The 27,844-nt window shown below is 33.4% G+C and overlaps 1 protein-coding gene across 1 annotated transcript; it reads left to right on the forward strand.

The window, feature by feature from the left end:
- Window positions 1-766: 766 nt before the first annotated feature.
- On the forward strand, window positions 767-27,657 carry LOC135775430 (uncharacterized). The gene is made up of 33 exons (XM_073812702.1): window positions 767-1,167; window positions 5,588-5,668; window positions 7,763-7,855; window positions 8,355-8,390; window positions 12,503-12,574; window positions 12,759-12,803; window positions 13,013-13,048; window positions 13,189-13,212; window positions 13,304-13,357; window positions 13,458-13,520; window positions 15,502-15,543; window positions 15,813-15,869; window positions 16,983-17,036; window positions 17,145-17,198; window positions 17,446-17,499; window positions 17,813-17,866; window positions 18,636-18,689; window positions 18,794-18,847; window positions 19,194-19,247; window positions 19,430-19,483; window positions 20,313-20,357; window positions 20,469-20,522; window positions 20,606-20,659; window positions 22,472-22,525; window positions 22,608-22,679; window positions 22,775-22,810; window positions 22,914-22,958; window positions 23,047-23,079; window positions 23,156-23,302; window positions 23,380-23,434; window positions 23,511-23,705; window positions 26,827-26,904; window positions 27,035-27,657. The coding sequence occupies exons 1-33, from the start codon at window positions 811-813 to the stop codon at window positions 27,235-27,237; spliced, it is 2,463 nt and encodes an 820-aa protein (XP_073668803.1). The 5' UTR covers window positions 767-810; the 3' UTR covers window positions 27,238-27,657.
- Window positions 27,658-27,844: the final 187 nt, after the last annotated feature.

The raw sequence follows: 27,844 nt of genomic DNA on the forward strand, positions 1-27,844 counted from the left end.
CATTCATTTTGCATAATTCAGCATTCACATTATCTCTGTTTCACATCATTTTACAATCTACATATCCATATAGCCAATCCCAGGTTTAATCTATTACGCCATGCATGTGTTTATAGTCGGGGGTACTTTCTTAAATAAAATTAAACAAATTAAAATTACATTGCACTCACTTTTCAATCTCAATGCTTGCAGTTTAAAATAAGTTAAGTCTAAGAAAAGCAAATGTATAAATGTCATATGTTTAACTCTTTCCCCGCCATTGACGATTTATCTCATCAAAAAATCAAAAAAGTGTTCCTGAATGTTAATCTACAATACCGCGATTATTCACTAGATGGCGCTTACACTTAAACTGAAGCAAAAACGTTATTTACTAATATTAAACTCTGTTTATGTTTTGATAATCATTCTGAATCTGATCTCTAACAAAAATGCAATTATTTCAGCTTTTGCTAAAAAAAAATTGTTTTTAAAGAAAAATACCCATATTTAAGATCTAAAATAGAGTTAAAAAATAGATATGATGACATGTTTTTTTTTCTAATTTTGTTTGATTGTTTGTTTGTTTGTTTATTGTTTGTTTGAAAGCAGAGGGTCTGTTCTTTCATTTGTTATATTTGTATGTTTATATATTTAAAGAAGAAAATTTTCCTGGAAGGCATTTTGTAAAACCTTTGTTAAAATCCCAAAAAATGCTGCCCGGCAACTTTTCAAAAAATGGCTGGCGGGGAATGAGTTAATACACATTTAAAATATTTGTTTCCCATCAGGTTGAACTTTCCAAGAGGCTTTCCCGATGAATATTCCTTCATGACCACCTTCCGCATGATTAAAAGCACAGTGAACAAGGTGTGGAACATCTGGCAGGTTGTGGATGAGGACGGTTTAAAGCAGGCCGGCATGCGTCTCAATGGAGACCAGCAGGCGCTGGAGTTTTTTCTCACCACTATGGAAGGAGACCTCCAGACCGTCACGTTTCCAGGCCTCTCCGTTCTCTTCAACACCAAATGGCACAAAGTGATGGTTGGCGTTGAGAAGGAACTGGTGACCCTGTACGTCGACTGTCAGCCAGTGGACCAGAAACCCATCAAGAGGAAAGGATACGTCAACACGGAAGGAGACACTCTGATTGGACGGCTGGATTCGGACCCCAATACCTCTGTAGTGGTAAGAATCAACTGCTTAATGACCTTTCATATGCATTGTGTACATTAACAATTGGCTTTCATACGATAGCTGGACCACAGAGTCTTCGGTTTGTCTATTGCACTGATTTACTGTTCCTATAGGACATCCTGCTGTATCTGATGAATGTTACTGCCACCTTGTACCTGTCAATCACATCCATCGCAGTCTGTACCTGTGATAAATGTGACTGACAGTCTGTGGCACACGGTGTTATGAGTGTTACCATCCGTCAGTGTAAGTGCCAGACTGCAGATGCTCAGCAGCGTGTCTCCTCCTGTCAGAGCCATGGATAAAAACAGAACCTCACAGCCAAGAAAACACAATCAGATTTATGAAAATACTACAGACACACAGGCTAGTGCTTGGGAGAATTGTGATACAGAATGCTTTATTTTTTTTTACATGATGATACAGTTTACCAACTGGAAAAATACTGTTGTATACTATAGTCTTTGCTAGTAAACTATACTGGCCAAAAAGGCTAAGTGCAGTAACTACGCAAACACTGAAACTGAAAAGTTTTTTACACCAGCAAGTCAAACATGTTACTGCAATTTTGGCACACATGTTTCTCTGAAATGGGACAAAATTAAACCAGGATACTTTGTCACAAAACACAACAGATCTCACAAAGCCCATTTTAACCCTTTACTCAATTAGCAGTAGGCCTATAGTGTAGTTTCTTACAGAAATTATATTGCAATTTCTGGGGGCAAGGGATAAAACAATCTGGAGGGATACTTTTTATATAGTCTACTCAAAGAAAAATCGTACTTGTTGATTTTTATTTTATTTTACTTGTTGAAATGTTTGATCATTGTTTAAAATGTTAACATGCATAAAATAAGGCAAGCTAATATAAAAATGTAAATAATACAAAATACAAAATTTAGGCTATTAATAGAATGTGCCCTGGCGGGCAAATCACTGACTCCGTGGCACCATGTTGGAGACCCCTGAAATAGATGAACTGTACTTAATACTGTTTATAAAGTTTTATTGGTCACAAGCACACTGTAAAAAATTTATATAATCAACATATATTTTTATGTTACTTTAAAATGATGGTTTGCACTGGCACAAGATGTTAGTAAATCTGGCCCATAATGTGTTAAAGGTGCAGTGTGTGACTCTTAACAGAAATGCAATATAATATACATTACTGTATTATCAGTGGTGTATAAAGACCTTACTTAATGATCTGTTATATTTTTATTACCTTAAAATGAGATGTTTTTATATACATAGATTGAGGGTCCCCTTACATGGAAGTCACCATTTTGTGCCGCCATGTTTCCACAGTACCGAGCCCCTAAGGTGACATTGGAGTAAAAAAAATCTATAGTTTAATTTCATGTGCTCACGTGAAACTTTCATGTGCTCAAAAAAAAAAATTCTTAAAACGTAAAAAAAAAAATCTGCACATGAAGGTTTCGTGTGAGCACATGAAAGTTTCACGTGAGCACATGAAACTAAACTTTATTTAATTTTTGCTCCATGTCCCCTTAGGGGCTCCGTACCACAGAAGCCCTTAGCAGACAAACTTTTTACTCCGTTGTCTCCGACGATGACATGTTTGTCCTGTGGCGTTTGTAGCTTCTCTACGTTCTCGTTAGTTGCAATTCACAACCTCACCCCTAGATGACTCCAGAATTCGCATAATGCACCTTTAAAAGCATAACACAATTTTTTTTTTTTTTAAATGAACACATCCTTTCTTAGAGCGTCGATGATTATGTACTTGCATGTGTATTTGCTCTCCACACTGCAAAAAATGATTTTCAATAAAAAAAAATCTTAGTATTTTTGTCTAACAATTCTTAAATTAAGATGCTTTTTCTTGATGAGCAAAACGACCCAAAAAATAAGTCTAGTTTTTAGACCAAAAATATCAAATTTAAGTAATTTTGTGCATAAACGAGCAAAAAAATCTGCCAGTGGGGTAAGCACATTTTTCTTGAATTTAGTGTTTAAGAAAAAGTTCAAGAAATTTTTGCTTACCCCATTGGCAGATTTTTTTGCTCGTTTATGCACAAAATTACTTAAATTTGATATTTTTTGTCTAAAAACTAAACTTATTTTCTTGGGTCGTTTTGCTCATCAAGAAAAAAACATTTTAATTTAAAGGGCGTGTTGCAGGTTAACCACCACTGTTGATTAATGGGTACATAAATCACTCAAGATATGTATATCATTTTTAAAATGTCTCAAAAAAGGTCTTAAAGACCCTTTTTTTAATGTTTTTGGTATTAACGTTTTTTTTAAGCAATTCGGCGATGACGTCACGTTGGGTAGAAGTAGATGAAAGCCTCAGCCAGAGCTATAGAAATAGATGAGACATTTATTGCCGTTTTATTAATACTTACGTTTATAATATGGAAATCATATATACATAATAGGAAATATATAATGTGGTATACTGCAAAGTTACCCTGCTAATTATTATTTATGATATATGTGGAGATAAATAAAACTTTGCAAATCTGCTGATTCAATCCATTCATGTCCTGACCACCAGGCTAGAGAGTTTTAAACATCCTTAATCCACACTTACTAGTCTATCAAATAATATCTCAAATATATTTTTATGTGAAATAAAAGGAAGTTTTGTTATATTGTTTATGCGATCATAACGAATCACACGATCATTTTATACACAGAAGCAGCGGTCAGCAGCTGCAGCGGGCTTGAATCCAACCGCATACTGCAATAAACAGGCGTTCGGCGGCTTTTTACATCAAAGGATGACAGGCTAGAAACCAATCACTGATCCCCGTATTTTTATAAATCCTGGACATGATTGGACCGGCCGAACGGGTTGAGCACTTTTATATTTGTTGAGCAGAGAGGCTGCATAGTTTGACCAGCGGGCTGCGGGAACCGGCCGCACATCAGACCGACAGACGGTGTTGCTAATATAACTCCCAATGTATAACTATTATCAGACCGGCCAACCGGGAAAGTCCCGACTCTCCCGACTGAAACTCCGCTACTGGCTGTTGGGAAATGTGTGCGTTTTGATCGGTGTTCGAGGCTCTTACCTCGCGACCAGATGTGACGACGTGACGCCTCACTCAGCTTCCAGGATTTGAGTCATGCTGCCTGAATTCGTTTGTGCTGAAGATCGCATACACCCATTTCAGCAGGATTATGGTCCCCCTCAAACCAGCATGCACGAGTATGTTAATTGTTTGTTTACTTTCTACACGAAGTTATGCTAAGGCTATCTGGCTTTCTGCCTATTTCTCTATACTAGCCCATCTATCTGTCTGTCTGTCTGTCTATCTATCTATCTATCTGTCTGTCTATCTATTTATCTGTCGCTCGTCTATCTAGTCTATCTATCTAGTCTATCTATATCTATGTATTTATCTATAATTTGCATTGATATAATCTGAATATTGTACTTTACTCATCTCTCTAGTCACTCTCAATGCTCTTAAGGCAAATTCTCTCCCCAACGTGACGTCATGCAGTGCGTTGAGGGGGAAAGGAGAATCCTTGCAAACCGCTGTACTTTTTCGTTTTTTATTCCGTTTTATGATAACCAACAACATAAAATACAATGGATAACAATTTAAATGTTTATTATCAACAAGCAAATTGCCCAAATTCGTGGAAAAATTTTACCTGCAAAACGCACTTTAAGGATTTTTAGATATTTTTACTAAGGCTGTCAAAAGATTAATCGCAATTAATTGCATACAAAATAAAAGTTTGTTTTTTCATACAAAAACAAAATAAACAAAATAAAAGTTTGTTTTTGACAGCCTTTATAAAAAAATTCAAATATAAATAAATAAATAAATATATATTTATATTTATTTATTTATTTATATTTGAATTTTTTTATTATATATAGATTAAAAATATATACATACATAAAAAAATTCTTAAATGTATACATGTATGTGTGTATTTATATATAAAAAAAGTTTACACATAGTGACACACATATATTATGCAAAAACAAACTTTTATTTTGTATGCGATTAATCGAGATTAATCTTTTGACAGCCCTAATTTTTACTGAAAACAAGCAGAAAATACTAAGTAAGAAAGTAATTTTTTTGCAGTGCAAAGTCATTCTTTTTTCTGCGTTTTTCAAATATATTTGTAATTATTTTAATAATTTGGTATTTGTCGTCATGGATCTTAAGGTGTTACTTAAAGGCTATAACAATATCATATTTTCAGGAAAAAAAGTGTCTTATATAGCTGAAAATCATGATTTCCTGCTGTCAAAAATAGCCAGTGTCAATTCTGTTACTCCAATCATGAATTACAGCTCATGAATGTAATTCCTTCATAAAGTCATCTTAAATGAATCTTATCCTTAGCATACAGTAAACACATACGTTTCTCTTATAATAATGTGTGTTTGTTGTGTGTTCTTCAGTTTGAGTTGCAGTGGATGCTGATTCATTGCGACCCAAAGAGAGCTCAGAGAGAAAACTGCCTTGAACTTCCTGTGACTGAGGTAACCAAACTTGTATCATAATATTGTGTGAGTAACTGGCCAATCACCTGTTGAAGCCAAATTTGCATACTACCCATCCCACATAGCATTTAAAATTAGTATTTGTGTGTCCCAAATTATAGTATTTTGAAATGAGTATCTTTGAGTCCCCAATGGTCTACTATTACCAGTGTTAATTCAAAGTGTAGATCACTGTGCACTCAGTAGGCTAATATTACCCACAACTCATTGCAAGATCGGAGGAGATTAGCAATGCTAAACTAAATAAATAAATTAAATGAGCTACACTAAATTCATAAGTTTAACTATTTAGGAAACATATAGTAAGAAATAATATCTGTTTGAGTTAAGCTGAAGCACAAGGAATAGTTATATTTTGATGAGTGTGATTATTATCGTTCACAATGTGCATCTAGGAAACACTGGTCAATTTCATTAAGAGTTAATATTTCATTGTAGTTACACACTAAAATGTATGAATTTTTCCTTAACAAATACAGCACATACTTTGCGTGCATGGGGATTTTTGGACATATAAAAACACAGGCTGTATTTGAAGTAGCCCCCTATACCCTTAAAAAGTGCACTATTTTAGGCAACATACATTTTTAGTGGTGTCTCCCCACATTCAACCCCACAATGCACCGAAATAATGACTGTTCAACCGATGAACACTCACAACTACCCTGAGGCTCATGTGGATGAATTCTCACGTCTCGGCAAAAGATTGCACCCACATTACAGTGCTTCCGGCGAGCTTCCCCCTGCATCCCAATTCGAATACTTTCAGTGCTAAATAGTAGTCAAAATAAAATTTAGTATGTCCCATCTCTGTTAATGCACTAAAATTTTCATACTTTCCCATAACATAAACTGTAAATACTTCAAGGGCATAGGGCATATTCACTCACTTGTTTTCGTTCGAGTGAACTATATTAGTTAAGTCATGTAGGGAATAGTGAGTGAGGGTATAGGGGGCTATTTCGGACACAGCCAGACTCAGATCTGTGCTTACTGGTTAGGTATACAAACTCTTGGCAAGCTTTTACAGTTTGTATTATGGCCTTGCCTTGTAATGTATTAAAATAACTTTGACACGTTCCCTAATTTCCCATAATATCCCAGTCCACTGAACCAAGAGGAGTGCTTTGAGAATAATTTATTTGTTGTAGGAAATCATGTAACATCTTTAACAAAGGCTTGGAGCTTTTATACTCATTGCATTTGGCTCAAAACAGGCTTTAAAGAAACCATTGACAGAATGTACTGCAAGCGTTCACATGTTAGCATTGATGCTAGCTACGCTAGTCGCCTCCGGAGGTCTCACACGCCACTTTGCTGCTAATCGATTGACATTTTATTGTCAATTTGTATGCTTTTGCTTGGTTGGGATAAGTCGCTGTCACGGGCCGCATGTTGTGGCGTCATCTACAGGTGTGCTTTCTCTAAATCTTTTTGGTGAGGTGTTTGGTTTTCACTAACTCTTCAATAATCTCAATTCTCTTTCTCTTGCTTCTTCAGATGTTTGCCAATGCTGAGGTATTTGATTTTTTCACAATTTTACCATTTGTTTTCCTTTTTAATCAATTAATTGATTTAGTATTATGCAAATAATCTACTACAATGCTCGCTGGGATATCTCTCATGGCTACTTGCTACTTACTCCAAACAAAACATGATGTGCAAAAAGGAACCAAAGCGTTGCTTATTGCATATCTTGAATATTGATCATGCTGATTTTGAAAGGGTTAATATGACATGCTAGAGATTAACAGATTAACAGTGCAACAAGGTAAATTACTTATTATTTTGTTTAGGGTTAAGACATTGAAATGTAACTTTGCCATCCTATAACAGAATATAATTATTATGTGAAATTGTTACATGTTATGTTTCTTTTAAGGTAAAGATTTTAATGTCTTATTGTTAAAATAATTATTTCAGGAATCTTGGAGACAACAAGATGTTTACTTCTCATATTGATTTAAATGAGTTAAATGAAATGATATTTGGCTAAATCAAATAATCATTTACCTTCTTAAACAATTTAAATGTGCTTTTACTTATTTGGTTCCCTCCTTTATCCCCCTTCAGCCAGACCCCAAACCGATCCCTGGACCACCCGGCCCTGAGGGTCCTGAAGGGCCTCGTGGGCCTGCTGGAGAAGATGGACGAGATGGTAGAGATGTAAGTCATCCAGTTCAATATGATCTTCAATTATAAACTAAAAGCAATTGATCTGAAATTGCCAGAAAGAATCAGGTTTAATTAAGACATTTTTTTCCCCAACCTTTTTCTTTTTTTTGGCTCATTAGTGTCTCACTATTACTGCAATAATGTTTTAATAAAATAATTGCAATGCAAAACATTACAGAACAACATCCAAATCAGGTCACCAACATTCAGGATGTGTTTTGCATTTTCATCTTCTGTGATTCAGACCGTGTCCTCTGCTAACACACATACAGAATGCTAATCTCCATCAGAGCTATTCTTGTAACTCTATAAGCTCACATCTCAACACAAGATAATGAGATAGTAGCTACCGTGGTGTCCCCTTCTCTTACCAGGCATCTCATCATGGATTCGTTCTCCTGTTCAGTTATGCCCCAGCTGTTCTCATCACATCTGTCCTGCCTTGCTGACTAACACTTATTGGTCTCTTTTTTCTTTATTTTTTATCCAGGGTATTCCAGGTACCCCAGGCATTCCCGGAACTCCGGTGAGTATAGATGAACATCTTGTGTCCTAACCAAACAATCAGAAGGGGGATGTTTTTCAATAATTTCACTGCAAAAAATGACTTTCTTATTTAGTATTTTTGTCTTGTTTTCAGAAAAAATATCAAAATAAAAATTAAATTAAGATGCTTTTTCCTGACCCCAAGAAAATAAGTATAGTTTTTAGACAAAAAATATAAAATTTACGTGACTTAAAATACGATGATACACTGCAAAAAATGAATTTTCAAGAAAAAAATTCTTAGTATTGTTGTCTTGTTTTCAGTAAAAGTATCCAAAAATTCTTAAATTAAGATGCTTTTTTCTTGATGAGCAAAACAACCCAGGAAAACAAGTCTAGTTTTTAGACAAAAAATATATAATTTAAGTGAATTTGTGCTTAAAACAAGCAAAAATGTCTGGGGTGAGGAAATTTTGCTTCAATTAAGTGTTTAAGAAAAAAATAAATCTTATTTCAAGATTTTTTTCCTCACCCTATTGGCAGATTTGTTTGCTTGTTTTAAGCACAAATTTACTTAAATTGTATATTTTTAGATATTTCTACAAAAAAAAAAATGCTAAGTAAGAAAGTCATTATTGCCGTCTACACTGCAAAAAAGGATTTTCAAGAAAAAAAATCTTACTATTTTTGTCTTGTTTTCAGTAAAAATATCAAAAAAATTGATGAACGACCCAAGAAAATAACTATAGTTTTTAGACAAAAAAATATCAAATTTACGCGACTTAAAATACAATGATACACTGCAAAAAATTATTTTCAAGAAAACATTTCTTAGTATTTTTGTCTTGTTTTCAGTAAAAATATCTAAAAATTCTTAAATTAAGATGCTTTTTTCTTGATGAGCAAAACAACCCAGGAAAACAAGTCTAGTTTTTAGACCAAAAATATTAAATTTAAGTGATTTTGTGCATAAAACAAGCAAAAAAATCTGCCAATGGGGTAGATTTTGTTAGCTTGTTTTATGCACAAAATCACTTAAATTTGATATTTTTGGTCTTAAAACGAGAATTATTTTCTTGGGTTGTTTTGCTCATTAAGAAGATACATCTTAATTTAAGAATTTTTAGATATTTCTACTGAAAACAAGACAAAAATACTTAGAAAATCTCTTGAAATCAATTTTTGCAGTGTTTTATTCATGAAAATAAATTACAAATCTTGTAAAATTATCAATCTTGATGAGCAAAATGACCTTGGAAAATGAGTTTAGTTTTAGACAAAAAATATATAATTTAAGTGAATTTATGCTTAAAAGAAGCAAAAATGTCTGCCAATGGGGTGAGAAAATTTTGCTTCAATTAAGTGTTTAAGGAAAAATCAATCTTATTTCAAGATTTTTTTACTCACCCTATTGGCAGATGTTTTTGCTTGTTTTAAGCACAAATTTACTTAAATTGTATATTTTTAGATATTTCTACAAAAAAAAAAATGCTAAGTAAGAAAGTCATTATTGCCGTCTACACTGCAAAAAAGGATTTTCAAGAAAAAAAATCTTACTATTTTTGTCTTGTTTTCAGTAAAAATATCAAAAAAATTGATGAACGACCCAAGAAAATAACTATAGTTTTTAGACAAAAAAATATCAAATTTACGCGACTTAAAATACAATGATACACTGCAAAAAATTATTTTCAAGAAAACATTTCTTAGTATTTTTGTCTTGTTTTCAGTAAAAATATCTAAAAATTCTTAAATTAAGATGCTTTTTTCTTGATGAGCAAAACAACCCAGGAAAACAAGTCTAGTTTTTAGACCAAAAATATTAAATTTAAGTGATTTTGTGCATAAAACAAGCAAAAAAATCTGCCAATGGGGTAGATTTTGTTAGCTTGTTTTATGCACAAAATCACTTAAATTTGATATTTTTGGTCTTAAAACGAGAATTATTTTCTTGGGTTGTTTTGCTCATTAAGAAGATACATCTTAATTTAAGAATTTTTAGATATTTCTACTGAAAACAAGACAAAAATACTTAGAAAATCTCTTGAAATCAATTTTTGCAGTGTTTTATTCATGAAAATAAATTACAAATCTTGTAAAATTATCAATCTTGATGAGCAAAATGACCTTGGAAAATGAGTTTAGTTTTAGACAAAAAATATATAATTTAAGTGAATTTATGCTTAAAAGAAGCAAAAATGTCTGCCAATGGGGTGAGAAAATTTTGCTTCAATTAAGTGTTTAAGGAAAAATCAATCTTATTTCAAGATTTTTTTACTCACCCTATTGGCAGATGTTTTTGCTTGTTTTAAGCACAAATTTACTTAAATTGTATATTTTTAGATATTTCTACAAAAAAAAAAATGCTAAGTAAGAAAGTCATTATTGCCGTCTACACTGCAAAAAAGGATTTTCAAGAAAAAAAATCTTACTATTTTTGTCTTGTTTTCAGTAAAAATATCAAAAAAATTGATGAACGACCCAAGAAAATAACTATAGTTTTTAGACAAAAAAATATCAAATTTACGCGACTTAAAATACAATGATACACTGCAAAAAATTATTTTCAAGAAAACATTTCTTAGTATTTTTGTCTTGTTTTCAGTAAAAATATCTAAAAATTCTTAAATTAAGATGCTTTTTTCTTGATGAGCAAAACAACCCAGGAAAACAAGTCTAGTTTTTAGACCAAAAATATTAAATTTAAGTGATTTTGTGCATAAAACAAGCAAAAAAATCTGCCAATGGGGTAGATTTTGTTAGCTTGTTTTATGCACAAAATCACTTAAATTTGATATTTTTGGTCTTAAAACGAGAATTATTTTCTTGGGTTGTTTTGCTCATTAAGAAGATACATCTTAATTTAAGAATTTTTAGATATTTCTACTGAAAACAAGACAAAAATACTTAGAAAATCTCTTGAAATCAATTTTTGCAGTGTTTTATTCATGAAAATAAATTACAAATCTTGTAAAATTATCAATCTTGATGAGCAAAATGACCTTGGAAAATGAGTTTAGTTTTAGACAAAAAATATATAATTTAAGTGAATTTATGCTTAAAAGAAGCAAAAATGTCTGCCAATGGGGTGAGAAAATTTTGCTTCAATTAAGTGTTTAAGGAAAAATCAATCTTATTTCAAGATTTTTTTACTCACCCTATTGGCAGATGTTTTTGCTTGTTTTAAGCACAAATTTACTTAAATTGTATATTTTTTATCTAAAAACTATTTTCTTAGGTCATTTTGCTCATTAAGAAAAAGCATCTTAATTTAAGAATTTTTTAGATATTTCTACTGAAAAAAAAAATAATCCTAAGTAAGACAGTCATTTTTTGCATGCTACACTGCAAAAAAGGATTTTCAAGAAAAAAATCTTACTATTTTTCTCTTGTTTTCAGTGATTTTGTGCATAAAACAAGCAAAAAAAATCTGCCAATGGTGTAAGCAAAAAAATCTTGAACATTTGTGGCTGGCAGAATTTTGCTTATATTAAATAGTCTTTAATTTAGGCTGTTCATATGGCCATTTGATTACCATTAATCATGGGGGGATATATTTTGTCACTACTGGGGATAAAAATAATTCAGAGACAGGGAAATAAAGACAAGAGGGGGGATTATTCCCCTCATCTCCCCAGCAAATCACACACTTAGCATAATGTCCTTCATGAACCTTTATGCTTTTCTAATATTGCAGAATGGCCATATGCTGATGTACAGCGACAAAAATAAATTTTATGCATGTTTGAGAAGTTTTATATAGATTTTTACCTGGATGAAACATGCATTATTATGCTGAACAATGCCGTAGATTTTGTGTTTGTAGCCAAAAATTTTAGTTTGGAGTTGAGGAAGAAACAACCACAGTTACAGAACAAACCTGCTAGTTTCTGTTAGATGCATTAACCTCATGTGAAACACACAGGCAGTCCAGCTGGCCATGTCAGTATTGGTTACAGAAAGTGTGCACCATGCTTTGGTCTGTCATATGCAGATCAGAATCTGCTCAGATCTGATGCTGGTCCTGATGAGAGTCCAGCATCCCTAATGAAGTTATACTGTAGACTCAACATGCTCAGCTGTATCTTAGCAACAGCAGGATGTGATGCTGAATGGTGATAAGCCTGGGTTTTGTTTTTGTGTGTGTTGTAGGGTGGTAAAGGTGACAAGGGTGAGATTGGACTACCAGGACAGAGAGGACTTCCAGGGTTACAAGGACCTGTGGTTAGTAATGACACATTATATTTATGTCTGTGTATGTGATACAGCTGTCTCTCACAACAATGCTTTATTATAATACGGTATATGCAACACAAGTAGATTGACCGTTCTTGTGTTTAAAGTTATGTTTGTTTTTTGCTGTTGAATCAGTATTGTGTAAATTGAACATTTTTGTGTGCATGTATAGGGGCCTATGGGACCCATGGGGCCACGAGGGCCAGTGGGAGAAAGAGTAAGTGGTCTTATATTGAACCCCCCAAATGATTTACTATTTGTATTTATATTTTGCTGACCGGGTCAAGTCAATTAGCTTGGATATTGAGATAATTCCATTGTTAAATGTACAGGTTAATTTACACAAAGCATTTATTTACCATCATGCAGATTTGAATCCATATGACTTACTTTCTTCCATTAAATACTTCTGTTGTTCACTTTTAGGGTCTTCCTGGTTTTCCTGGAGCAGCTGGACCCCCGGTAAGTTTAATATTTTGCTCCATTAGGACATTAGCACATTGTTAACAATTGTTTGGTCTCTAAAGCATTTAAATGATTTTGTTATGCTTTGTTACTATAATACTTGTTTTTTTCTCATGTATTTGCATCTGTTTTTCTAGGGAGCAGAAACTGTTGGACCTCCAGTATGTATCCTGTACACTATCACTGAATTCCTGCGCTTACATATAATTTGTAGATGTATATATTTTTTAACTCTGATTTGTGCCAATAAAGGGAATTCCAGGGAAACCCGGTATCCCAGGAGATGAAGGAAACATTGGACCAGAGGTCAGAAAACCTTTATATGAATGTCTTTATATGCATGTCTTTATATGCACACTGAAGTTTCAGATTCAAGCTCCTTACTAAACATTTTTCGATTCCACAGGGACCCCCGGGACCAAGAGGAGGTATTGGCCTACCAGGACCCCCAGGACCTCCAGGACCAGCAGTAAGACTTGATGCCAACAGTTACACTGCAAAAAATGATTTTCAAGAAAAAAATGTCTCAGTATTTTTGTCTTGTTTTAAATTAAGATGCTTTTTCTTGATGAGCAAAACAACCTAAGAAAATAAGTCTAGTTTTTAGACCAAAAATATCAAATTTAAGTGATCATAAAACAAGCAACAAAAAATCTGCCAATGGGGTAAGCTAATTTTTCTTGAAATTTTCTTGAATTTGGTGTTTCAGAAAAATGTAAGAATTTTTTGATATTTTTACTGAAAAAACAAGACAAAAATAATAAAAAAAATTCTTGAAAATAATTTTTTTGCACTGTGCAAATGTATTTTTACCAAAGCGACTCTTAAATAATTAATTTATTAGATAACTATTGTAAACACCAAATTCAAAAGTAGAGCTTAATGATTATTTCCAGTTGAGGCCTGTCAAACGATTAATCGCGATTAATCGCATACAAAATAAAAGTTTGTGTTTGCATACACCCCAGTCTCACGAAAATTCGTTATATAGTGACGTATTTTTTTATTCTTTTTTCGTGCTATTATCACGAATTTTCAAGTTTTTTCGTGATCGTATAACAAATTTCTGTTTTCGTGTGATTTTCACGTATTGTTTACTCAACTGTTTTGTCCTATCTTCTTACCATTGTCGCTTCGGTTTAGGGTTAGATTTACATTAAATGACATCCCTACTCAAACCCAACTCTAACCCTAATGCCAGGCGACTTATAAAAAAATAAATCAGAAAAAATAGTATAAACCAATATATAAAGTGATATTCTAATGCAAGCACCAAATCTAACCCTAAACCGAAGCGACAATGGTTTAAAAGTAGGAAAAGCAGTAACCAATACGTGATAATCACACGAAAACAGGAATTTGTTATACGATTAAGAAAAAACGCGAAAAGTCATGATAATAGCAAGAAAAAGAATACAAAAAATACGTGACTATATCACGAAACTTTGTAAGACTGGGTAGCAGCCTAATATATGTGTGTTTACTGTTTATCAAATTGTTACGTATATATAAATACTAGTGCTGGGCAAAGATTAATCACGATTAATCGCATACAAAATAAAAGTGATTTTTTGCATAGTATATGTTAGTGTACTGTGTGTAATTATTGTGTATATTTAACCACACACACATACATATATTCATTTCAGATTTTTTTATTCATATATAATTTTTTAAAATTGATATATAATATAGAATATATAAAAATATGAATAAATATATATACACACGTAAATGTTTCTTAAATACATACACAAATGTGTGTGTTTATATATACATAATAATAACACACAGCACACACTCATATCTTATGCCAAAAATCACTTTTATTTTGTATGTGATTAATCGCGATTAATTTTTGTCCAGCACTAATAAATACACAAACATTTGTGTAAAGAAACATTTACATGTATATATGTATGACATCCAGAGCTTTTACACAGACTTTGGGCCTCATTTATAAAGCATGCGTACGCACAGATTTGATCGTAAAGTGTGCGTACGCAAAATCCACAGCAAATTTCATATTTATAAAAACTTTACATGTCTTTGTTTGTCCAATTGCTGCAGGTTTTTGGAAATATAAGCCATTCTTGTTGCTTGAAAATAATTTAAACATTGACAAGCGCTCTTTTATATGTCAATGACATTAATTAGGCATCGTTTAAATGCGGAAATCTAAAACTGCTCAGCTGCGCACAAGTTCAAGATCATTTGCGTTTTTTAGATTTCCCATCTGAAAGGAGGGGTACGCACGTTTTCTGTGAGCATGCGTTTGGATAATGAATCATACGTACGCATTTTCGATAAATGATCGTAAGATCAATAAATGGTTCCTACGCAGCATTTTATAAATTAGGCCCCTGGTCTGAATGCTGTCTTTTTTGAGGCTTTTATAAGGCGCTTTGCTTTTGAATCTAAACTCCACTGCTGTCATCTGCTCTTCGTAGGGAATTCCAGGTGTTGGGAATCCAGAAGGGAGCGGGGAAACTGTGAGTGCTTGTTAGATTTTAATTCATGTTTCAATGGATACATAGAACCTGAACATCTTTCCTTGAGATCAGAAAAACCATGTAACATATCAGTAAAAATATTTCATCATCATTTCCATTTTAAACTTTACTGCACTTTCTGTTGTGGTCCCTCATATAAAATGTTATGAGGTTTGCTGTATTTGGGTCTTTTGCATGGGTTTGGTGAGCTGTGGGCCGGTCACAGTATTAGAACTATATAGACCTGATTTGTTTATATTTGTTTACAGTGTCAGACAACATGTCCAGCCGGACCACAGGGACTGCCCGGTCTACCAGGGATAAAGGTGAAGATCTTTTTTGTCTCAGTCTAAAACTTAAAGCTCACATAATACATGTTGTTTCTGCTTATCTAATGTTGACTACCTATAGAGTTTTTAGTTTTATAAGATTTATAAAAGCCCTGGAGGCGTACCGCTGGCGGATTGAGTCACGAGCGAGCAACATACACAAAAAATTTTCTCTGGATAACTTATGATGACATGTTCATGTCGTTTACATTATATGCATTAATGCGACAATTGCCAACAAAACCGGACATTTGATGCAGTTTTACTTACCGCCTGTGACTCATGATCCGGTTGAGACCGCCCCATTTTAATGAAATCCAGCTTTTAACAAACACACGCTCATAATGTTGGGTTCATTGGGAAGCTTAACAAGCCTAAATTTCCGTCACAAACAACAAAACACTTCTTTGAGGACATTAATTTTGTGTCAGCCCTTTGTTGGTTTGTGCGTGTGCTATTTTGGTTAAAGTGCCCATATAAGGACTTCCACTGTACTTCCTGCACTGAAATTGCCCATAAAATAAATAAAGCAAGATTGTTAAGTATGAATCTTTTTTTGTTCAAAAAAACTTAAACGAACTATGGCCAAGTGCATTCGCACAGAAATACCGGCCTGATCTCACGAGAATTCATACATATTTTATGAGTTAGCTAATTCGTATGAATTTGTACGAAGTTAATCGTGCAAAAACTTACGATTCATGAAAAAACAACAACAACAAAACCAACCACCTAACCCCAACGTCACAGGGGTCAAGGCAAATCGTACAAAAACGTATGAATGTGGTCGTATGAATTTATACGAATTAGCCAACTCGCAAAATATGTACAAATAATTTTGAGATAGCGTTAGAAATACTACATCATACGTCCAACTGATTTTTTGACTCTTTTCCTATGTTTAGCATGAGGAATATGACTCTTAAACAGTGTTAATATAGCTTTAGGACCCCACCCACACTTAATCCGTTTCATTTATTTCATTGTAGAGGAGAAACAAAATTTTAAGTAGCTGTACATTAGTTTGCTCACGGAAATGCCTGTGTCTGAACAAAGTGTATGGTCATTTCTAATAAATGAGTGCATTATTAAATTGAATCTCTCTGGCAGGGACATCGAGGTCTTCCAGGTGCAGATGGTGTGCCAGGTATCCAAGGTGAAAAGGTATGAGAAGAACTTCTTAAAAATAATAAGAGAACAGAAATACATCCACTCAGCACGGTTTTGAATCAACATAAACTGCAGTCATATATATTTCACCTTTATTTACAGGGAGAACGAGGAGCCACCGGAGAGTCAGGTCCTGCTGGACGCACAGGAGATGATGTAAGAAAACTGTTTGCTGATTTTTTTGTTCATTGTAGAGTATGTTGTGTTTAAGTTTTAATAATATATTTAACATATGTGACCCTGGACCACAAAACCAGCCATAGGTAGCACAGGTATATCAAAAATGTATTTACCCTTATGACTGGTTTTGTGGTCCAGGGTCAAATAATAACCCCCTGCCCCCCCATAAAAATAGGTTCTTGCTATTTAATCTTAATTTTTAACTACTAATTGTACTATGCAGGGTCAGCGTGGGCCAATCGGATTTCCGGGTGCCGTTGGAGATAAAGGAGATCGGGTAAGACATGCAACATCTTTATCTGCAGCAGACAAGAAGGAAAGGAAGAAAGCGAAGGAACGCTTACAGAGCAATAACCTTCAGTGCAGATCAATACATGAAATAATAATTACGTTTGTTTAAAGCTCAGCAGAGCCAATCAGATCAGTGATTTAACCGGGCAAGACTGCAGCGTGAGCGTTTTCTAAAGAAAGAAAAATGAGTGTGCGTTCTGTGTTAAGACCTGAAGGGAATTTGTAGATATTAAGTTGAGCACATTATTGTGTAGTTGTTGTTATTCAAAGCTTTAATTGTTGATTGTTTTCGTCTACAGGGTCCTCCAGGTTTTAATGGCATCCCAGGACCCACTGGACCACCGGGTTCTCCAGTACGTGATCAATAGTTCAATCTGTATTAAAGCTTGGCATCACAGCCCAGAGGATTTATCTTCATCTGATACTTATGAGATTTAGACCACAAAAGTTTCTTAGTGAGCTGAAGTTTAACAAAGCTCATAGGGAAATAAGATTGGAAAGATGATTGGAGTTACAGTATAAACACTGCACCCATCTTTGCTTGGTGAACATTTAGTTTCGATAAATGAAGTTTATAATAGCTTTGGGTTACATCTTCAAATTGGTTGAAAGTTTTATCCACATATTTTAAAACAAAATTGAGTTATTTTTGACCCAGCGTTGGGTCGAAAGGGGACAAACCCAGTCGTTGGGTTAAATTAACCCAGACAATGTTTATATTTGACATAGCATATTGTTAATAAATAAAATAAAAGATTAATCGCGATTAATCGCATACAAAATAAAAGTTTGTGTTTGCATAATATATTTGTGTGTGTATTGTGTGTATATATATATATATATATATATATATATATATATATATATATATATATATATATATATATATATATATATATATATATATATATATATATATATATATATATATATACAAAATAATTACACACAGTGCATACATATATATTATGCAAAAACAAACTTTTATTTTGTATGCGATTAATCGTGATTAATCGTGAGTAATCTTTTCACAGCCCTAGTTAAATAACAACCCAATGGGGTTTTAAGTGCATACTTTTGGCCATGATGTAAAATCATAATGTATAATACATTTCTTTACAGGGTGTTGAGGGCATCAGGGGGCGACAGGGTCATCCTGGACCTAAAGGAGATGATGTGAGTCCATGAGTCTGTATATAATCTTATAATGTCAGATACATAACAGTCAATGAAAGCATGTGAAGGCATAATATACTTTTTTAAATTATAATGTGTGTTAGGGTGCGATCGGAGCCCCGGGAGAGAAGGGAGAAGCTGGTGTCAAGGGTGATGCTGTGAGTGATCAATAATCAATTGATCGGACATATCTTTCATATTCTTAATGACAGTAGTAGATATGAAATGAGACCTGTTTCTTGCCCTTTCAAATAGGAGTCCACCCAAAAATACCTTATACTAAAAGGTCATGTTTAGAAAAATGTCTAATTTTCTTCATTAAATACAATAAAAGTGGACAGATGACAGGGGCTGACAACCCCCAAAAAATAAAATATCACAAAAGTAGATCACATTGACTCATGCAATTCCACATCTTTTGAAACTAAGCAATGACTTTGGGAAATTGACAAAAATGTAAAAATGTAAATATTTCGGTGAATGATCTTGATGGTGTTTGTGTAGGGTGAGCCAGGAAAACACGGATCTGATGGCGAATCAGGAGCTCCTGGAGAAAAGGTAAGTCATAAACTCACTTTATGTATATACATTAAAATTATAATTTTTTTTGCATTTCATTTTTAATGATAATGCATTTGTTTATTATTATTATTATTAATAATAAATCTAGCCTCTTAAGTTATGTGAAATGTCCATACGAGCATTAAATCTGACTTCAGTTGATGCTTTCTGTTTGACAGGGAGAGCCAGGGCTGCCTGGAGCCATTGGTGTCCGAGGAATTGTGGGAATTCCTGTAAGTAAATTTAGGCTTAATAATTTTGGGATGAATTGCAATATTTGAGTGATAAATATATCAGTGCTTTCAACAAAGTGAAATAAATGTGTGCATGCATGTCAAATAATCATCCTGTATTCTGGGAAAAATACAGATTTATTACCAAAACTCGCTAAAGTATTTTTAGAGTGAATATTACTCTGAAATCCACCGATGAAGGTTTGAACTTTCACATACGGCAAAAAACAAACAAACAAAAAAACAAAGAAATCAAATAGAATTGTAAATATATTGTAAAATTTTCAAAAGGATGGCCAAAAAAGGTATGTACTGAAATATATTTTGAAATATGTTTACAAAAATGTTTTTTTCACCAATATATTTTTGGACATTTTTGTATATTTTGAAATATATTTTAAAAATAAATATATTTTGAAAAATTTATTTTCACGTCGCATTGAAAGAAAAACTTTGTATATCAACCTGTTAACATAACAGTTTGAGAATATTAAAATAAAAAAGTAAACTGCAAAAATATACTTATCATTTTATATTTTATACAAACTTTTATATTTTTGGCCAGGAAAAAATATATTTTTTGATGTATATTTTGATATATATATTTATTTATTTATTTATTTATTATATATATTTAATTAAGCTTTACTTTCTACAAATGTATTTAGCATATATTTAGAACATATTTTTGACCAATTTTTTTTGTTGTTGTTGTTGTTGTTGTTGTTGTATGGGATGATGACTCTATAAAGTCGAACTGTCAATCTAGATATTTTCTCTCATTTGTAATCTCTGTCTCACGACTGAACAACAATTATTTCAAACACAGGGTTTGCCAGGAAAACAAGGACCTGTGGGAGCTGAGGGCTTGAAGGTAACATTTACATGAAAGAAGTCATAATTTACATAAAAAGTAGCTGATACTGAATATTTTACCTTTAAAACCGCAATGGTTTGTTTGATCTCTATCTTTATAATGTCACAGGGTGAAACTGGTGCTGTAGGGGAGACCGGTCCAATCGGTCCTCCTGGTAAAGATGTGCGTATAACTGTTTTACTCTTTATTAAAATCCTTTGTAACTATTCTTGCTTAGATTATAAACATTACTTTAATATTTTTAGGGTGCAACTGGACCTGCTGGAGAGGATGGAGCACCAGGAGTTAAAGGAGCCACGGTAAAAACAATAAAACATTCAATCATAATCATTTCTGTGCACTATAAATACAGTATATATACTGCAAAAAATGATTTTTAAGAAAAAAAATCTTAGTATTTTTGTCTTGTTATCAGTAAAAATATCTAAAAATTCTTAAATTAAGATGCTTTTTCTTGATGAGCAAAATGGCTCAAGAAAATATGTCTAGTTTTTAGACCAAAAATATCAAATTTAAGTGATTTTGTGCATACACTGCAAAAAATGACTTTCTTACCTAGTATTTTTGTCTCGTTTTCAAGAGAAATATAAAAAAATTCTTAAATTAAGATGCTTTTTCTTGATGAGCAAAATGACCTAAGAAAATAAGTCTAGTTTTAAGACAAAAAATATCAAATTTAAGTAAATTTGTGTTTAAAACAAGCTAAATTATCTGCCAAGGGGGTGAGAAAAAAAATCTAAATATAAGATTTCTTTTTTCTTAAACACTTAATTTAAGCTTAATTTTCTCACCCTATTGGCAGATAATTTTGCTTGTTTTAAATCAAATTCACTTAAATTGTATAATTTTGGTCTATAAACTAGACTTATTTTCTTAGGTCATTTTGCTCATCAAGACAATACATCCTAATTTAAGAACTTTTAGATATTTCTACTGAAAACAAGACAAAAATACTAAGTAAGAAAGTCATTTTTTTGCAGTGTAAAACAAGCAAAAAAATCTGCCAATGGGGTAAGCCAACTTTTCTTGAATTTTTCTTGAATTTAGTGTTTAAGAAAAATTTTCAAGATTTTTTTGCTTACCCCATTGGCAGATTTATTTGCTTGTTTTACTCACAAAATCACTTAAATTTGATATTTTTGGTCTAAAAACGAGAATTATTTTCTTGGGTCGTTTTGCTCATCAAGAAAAAGCATCTTCATTTTAAAAAAAATTGATATTTTTACTGAAAACAAGACAAAAATACTAAGAAAACTTTTTCTTGAAAGTCATTTTTTGCAGTGTATATATCAGTATTCTGCAAAAAATGACTGACTTACTTTTTGTCTTGTTTTCAGTAATTTCTTTAATAAAGATGTATTTTCTTGATGAGCAAAATGATATAGAAAAATCTAGTTTTTAAACAAAAAATATAAACTTTAAGTAAATAAGTGCTTAAAACAAGCAAAAAAATCTGACAATGAAATAAGAAACATTATCTTGAAATAAGTTTACTTTTTTCATAAACACTTAATTCAAGAAAAAATGTTTTATTCCATTGGCAGATTATTTTTGCTTGTTTAAAGCACAAATTCACTTAAATTTTATATTTTTGTCTAAAAACTAGACTTACACTGCAAAAAAAAAAAAACAATTCTTAGTATTTTTGTCTTGTTTTTAGTAAAAATATAAAAAAAAATATCAAATTTAATATCAAAGTCTAGTTTAGACCAAAAATATAAAATTTAAGTGATTTTGTGAGTAAAACAAGCAAAAAAATCTGCCAATGGGGCCAAAGATTTTTTTGCTTACCCCATTGGCAGATTTTTTTGCTTGTTTTACTCACAAAATCACTTAAATTTTATATTTTTGGTCTAACACTAGACTTATTTTCTTGGGTCATTTTGTTCATCAAGAAAAATCATCTTAATTTAAGAATTTTTAGATATTTTTACTGAAAACAAGAAAAAAATACTAAGATTTTTTTTTCTTGAAAATCATTTTTTTGCAGTGTATGATATACCTCTAATGGTAAATTTATTTTGATGCACACTCTTCTGTGTTAAGATTGAATTGAATATTTCATATCAAATTGAATAAACTTGGGTACTGTATAACCTTTCTCAACTTAGGGTGAGGCAGGTAAACAGGGTCCGGTTGGCCCGGCGGGTCCTCCAGGAATCCAGGTGGGCGAGAAATAAAGTTTGAAATTAAAAGTTATTATAAAAAAAGTCAATTGGTGCAAATAATTCTTGGTTATTTCCGCAGGGAGATAAAGGCGATAAAGGACTTATGGGTCCTCGTGGCATCAAGGGTCACACCGGTCATAAAGGAGAGCAGGTGTGGACGTCATTCCTTCCACATCATAACCGAGCATACCTGAGTAAAATATGTTATTATTCACGACTTGTGTTGTACTTTTTTTGTAACCTCAGGGCCCGATAGGTCCAGTTGGTCCTAAAGGAAGTATGGTAAGTTAAAAAGCTAAAGTCACACCATATACTCAAAGACCTTATAAAATATCTACCGCTTCCCAAATGTCAACTCCCTTGTAATTCTCTCATCGCTCCACAGGGAGATCCAGGTGTTGGAGGGGAACCAGGCATGAAGGGAGATCAGGTACACCATATTTAGGGCAACATAACCCTTTAATTATAGTATTTCAGTATAGTATGTGATGTGTGATGGTTTTAATAATGGCTTACAGGGACCTCCTGGTATCGCTGGAATCAAAGGAGAGGTATGTTTCTTACCACACTACCATTCAGTTTACAATTTTGAGCAAATACTTCAGCTGCTTTTTATTCTGTTTTAAGAGCGGAGAAAAAGGCCAGCGAGGCGCCACAGGTGCCGATGGTCGTCCGGGACAGCCTGGTCACGAGGGTTTGGCCGGTCCTCAGGGAGCCCGAGGTCTGGAAGGGGAAATAGGATTAACAGGACCACCTGGTCCCAGAGGTCTACCTGTGAGTGCATTTCAACTTTTTTTTATTTTTATTCGAGGGTTTATTTCTGATTTTATGTTCGCTTTCCTTTTTCAAAGGGCCTCAAGATAAACGACGAGAAGATTCATGAAATTTGCTCCGCTATTGTTGAAGGTACGACTTATTATTTAAACAAAAGTCACCTTTAATGACTGATCAACTAACAGATCGATTTTATTGTACTGAACAGAACATTTAGACGCCTATAAGAAAGAATTGGCAAAGAAACCTCAGCCGATTGCAGCTCCTGGAGCGCCAGGACCCATGGGGCCGCCCGGACCAGAAGGACCTGCGGGAGCTGCAGGAGTCGCTGGACCCAGAGGACTTATGGGACCCAAGGGACTTTCAGGATACCATGGCCTTCCTGGAAAACCAGGGACTAAAGGTACGGTTGATTCGTCAAAATTAAAGTTACATACTTTAATATTACCAAGCCATGCGGTGAAAGTGGCAACACTTTTTTAGCAAACCATATGATGTTTAGAGGCCTTGTTAACATCATGTACAAAACTCAAAACTCTTCAGCAGTCATGCATAGCTCATAATCGAATTGCTTTCAGCTTGTTTTATAAACACGCAGTGATTTCCACCGGTTGCTCTGTCATGGTCATTGAAGGGTCTATGGAGTTAAGCGTCTCATTTTTGTTGTGGTTGTTGTTGTTGAGCCGGCGGTGATTACCAGCGAGTCGAGTAGAAAGATACACAAGCTAATGAGAGCGAGATTGAGACGCAATAACCCAGTGATTATAAAAGCCTTGAGCATCATCTCCATCTACTGCAATTATTTCATCCAAACCTCTGGGGGTTCATTCAGATTTAATGAAAATTTTGCTAAACAGTCATGCCTGCCATGATATCTGAAACCAACCGCTTTCCAATCCTACAGCTTTGTGGCTTCATATCAACATTTTGTTGACCAGCATGAGACCGTGTAGCTGTATGAAAATACCCTAATGTAAATTCAGTAACCAAAATGGACCCTGGACCACAAAATCAGTCATAAAGGTCAATTTGTTGAAATTAAGAAAAATAAATCATCTATGCACTGCCAAAAATGATTTAAAAAAAAAAAAATAGTATTTTTTCTTGTTTTCAGTAAAAATATCTAAAAATTCTTAAATTAAGATGCTTTTTCTTGATGACCAAAACGACCCAAGAAAATAAGTCTAGTTTTTAGACCAAAAATATCAAATTTTGATTTTATGCATAAAACAAGCAAAAAAAATCTGCAAATGGAGTAAGCGAAAAAATCTTGAAAATTTTGCACTAAATTGAAGAAAAACCATTGGCAGATTTTTCTTGCTTGTTTTATGCACAAAATCACTTACATTTGATATTTTTGGTCTATAAACTAGACTTATTTTCTTGGATTGTTTTGCTCATCAAGAAAAAGCATCTTAATTTAAGAATTTTCAGATATTTTTACTGAAAACATGGCAAAGAAAATATTATTTTATTTGTGTCCATGGCACAAAATGCAGCTTTTTTCGTGCCTTGAACATGAATGTCTTTTTCGTGTCACTCGCACAAATTTCTATTAATACTTTTTCGTGTCTGTGGCACGACTTTCTTTTTCGTGTCATTATATTTATTCTTTTCTCATTTCCCCCCCTATTTTTAAATCATTGTCGCTTGGGGTTAGGATGTACTTTTATGTATTGGTTTCTACACGTTTTTCTTCTGCTTTTAAAACTATTCCCACCTGGAGTTGGGGTTAAACTGCAAAAAAAGATTTTCTTACTTAGTATTTTTGTCTTGTTTTCAGTAGAAATATCTAAAATTTTTTAAATTAAGATGCTTTGTCTTGATGAGCAAAACGACCCAAGAAAATAAGTCTAGTTTTTAGACAAAAAATATCAAATTTAAGTGAATTTGTGCTTAAAACAAGCCAAAAAAAATCTGCCAATGGGGTGAGAAAAAAAATCTACAAATAAGTTTTTTCTTTTTTCTTAAATACTTCTCACCCCATTGGCAGATAATTTTGCTTGTTTTCAGCACAAATTCACTTTAATTGTATAGTTTTTGTCTAAAAACTAGACTTATTTTCTTAGGTCATTTTGCTTATCAAGAAAAAAATCTTGATTTAAGAATTTTTTGATATTTTTACTTAAAACAAGACAAAAATACTAAGTAAGAAAGTCATTTTTTGCAGTGTAGAGTTGGGGTTTGGGTTAGGATGTCTAAAAATTTTATAGAAAGTGATTTTAACTGCATCCCCAAGCGACAATGGTTAGAAAATAGTGAAAAACTATGAGAAAAAAATACATAAAATGACACAATAAAGAAAGTCGTGCCACGGACACAAAAAACTATATATAGAAATTTGTGCGAGTTACACGAAAAAGACATTTGTGCTCAAGGCATGAAAAAACTGAATTTCGTGCCATTGACACAAAAAAATAATAATAAAAAATTATAAAAAAATTTGTGACTATAACACGACTTTCCATGTGATCAGTCTGGATAGGACAATGTTCAAGTGAGATATTTAAAAATCTGAGGGTCCAAAAATATCAAAATATTGTCACCTTAAATTTTCCAAATAAAGTTAGTAACTACGGAGCCCCTAAGGGGACATGGAGCAAAAAATAAATAAAGTTTAGTTTCATGTGCTCACGTGAAACTTTTATGTGCTCACGCGAAACCTTCTTGGGCAGATTTTTAGTTTCGCGTGCATATGTGAAGCTATTGCGCAAGCACGTGAAACTATCGCGTGCTCACCTGAAACTATCGCGCGCGCACGTGAAAGCGAAAGTTTCAAGTGTGCGCACGATAGTTTCATGCGAGCACGCGATAGTTTCACGTGAGCACGCGAAACTAAACTTTAAAATTTCACGTGAACACATGAAAGTTTCACTTGAGCACATGAAAGTTTCACATGAGCACATGAAACTCAACTTTAGTTTTTTTTACTCCAATGTCACCTTAGGGGCTAGGTAAGTAACACATACTACTAGTGACAAATACATTTTTTATATGTACAGTGTATATGGTAGAACATTTACAAAATATCTTCATAGAACATAATATTTACGTAATATAATGATTTTTGGCATTAAAAAATCATTAATTTGTACAAATATACAGTACCTGTGCTGCTTATGACTGTTTTAGTGGTTCAGGGTCACAAATTGTTACCAAATATTAACTATGGTTTTGCTAAAATAAGATTTACAAATGATAATCAACATACATGGATAATACATGGATGCTACATTTTTACTATAGTAAAAACATGATTAATTTTCGTAAGGTCAATATGTAGTCGGTGATGCTGGAAGCACTGAACCTACATCATTTAACTTGAATTACTGTACTTTACTTTAAATTAATAGCTTGGGAAGCTCCTGTTTTAAACTGTGAAAATATGTTCGTGGCAGTAATTGGGTTTCCAAAAGCCTGAAGTATCTTTTTATTTATAGTTTTCGCTTTCCATGTTGTTGGCCCCTGAAGTACTTGTTTAATAAGGTGTGAAAGTCTAATACATATTTAATGTGTGTCTGTAGGTGAAGCTGGACAAAAAGGCGATAAAGGAGATAAAGGAATCGGAATCCCGGGAATCCCAGGAGAACCTGGACCTCAAGGTATAGAACCTTACAACTGTGCCAGTTCAATGAGTATAAAAAATGTTGTTGTTCCAAAGAATTTGCTAAATACTTAATGTAGATCTCAATTCTGAGGATTAAAAAAAATCTTTCCTCGTGAATGAAACAGGACCAGCTGGCAAACCCGGCATTGGTAAGGACGGTCACGATGGTGCTAGAGGAGAAGCCGGCGTGCCTGGAACACCAGGTACCCCTGGGGCGAGAGGATCTCCGGGCGCTCCTGGCCTCTGTGATCCATCAAACTGCTACAGACCACCTCAACCTCTGTACATGGTCGGCGGGAAAAAGCCGGTCAACTTTAAGGGTCCATGAATAGAAAGACACTAACCGTCATCACGGGGAACACAGAGACAGTCCATTTCCCATAAACTTGAAGAGACTTTAAATGGTGCCGTGAAAAAACACAAACTTTTACAGTTGTATAGAGACAGGTGACTGCTGTGATGGTGGATTCAATTCAGATGCTCATTGTTGTGCCTTGTACATAAACTTGTACGGTTGGGGAGAGGTGTGTTTGTTCTTTCTGAGGGTTTCAATTGTAGACAAAGAAATAAAATGATTTGAAATGTATGTTTCAATTCTTAGGACACAAAGAAATATGACCTTGTAAATTCATTTGGCAATGTTAAATCAACTTGCAAAGTGCCATACTGTTCAATTTTGCAAGTCATTTTATAGACCAATGTTAGTCATGGTGCCAGAAATTAAGCTAATGCCAATAACAGTGTGATCCGGTAATGGGCAACTTAAAATAAATCATGAATACCCAACAGATTAAACCTAATTTCTCTTTTGGAAGACTTTGCTTGTAAATTTGATCTACGGTCATTTCTCAAAAGTGCTTATGTGTGCTTCATAGATGTACAGTACACCAATACCGTAAAATAACGGGCACAACAAATGACAGAAATTTTCTGTA

The sequence above is a fragment of the Paramisgurnus dabryanus genome, chromosome 19 (assembly GCF_030506205.2).
Source record: "Paramisgurnus dabryanus chromosome 19, PD_genome_1.1, whole genome shotgun sequence".
Taxonomy (NCBI): domain Eukaryota; kingdom Metazoa; phylum Chordata; class Actinopteri; order Cypriniformes; family Cobitidae; genus Paramisgurnus; species Paramisgurnus dabryanus.

What these genes read in the sequence shown, in the direction of transcription:
- LOC135775430 (XM_073812702.1), top strand. Translation starts at nt 811, where the DNA reads ATGACCACCTTCCGCATGATTAAAAGCACAGTGAACAAGGTGTGGAAC. An exon ending in GAGGAATTGTGGGAATTCCT is followed by an intron (nt 19,484 to 20,312) that starts GTAAGTAAATTT and finishes TTTCAAACACAG; the next exon opens with GGTTTGCCAGGAAAACAAGG. An exon ending in TTGGTCCTAAAGGAAGTATG is followed by an intron (nt 22,811 to 22,913) that starts GTAAGTTAAAAA and finishes ATCGCTCCACAG; the next exon opens with GGAGATCCAGGTGTTGGAGG.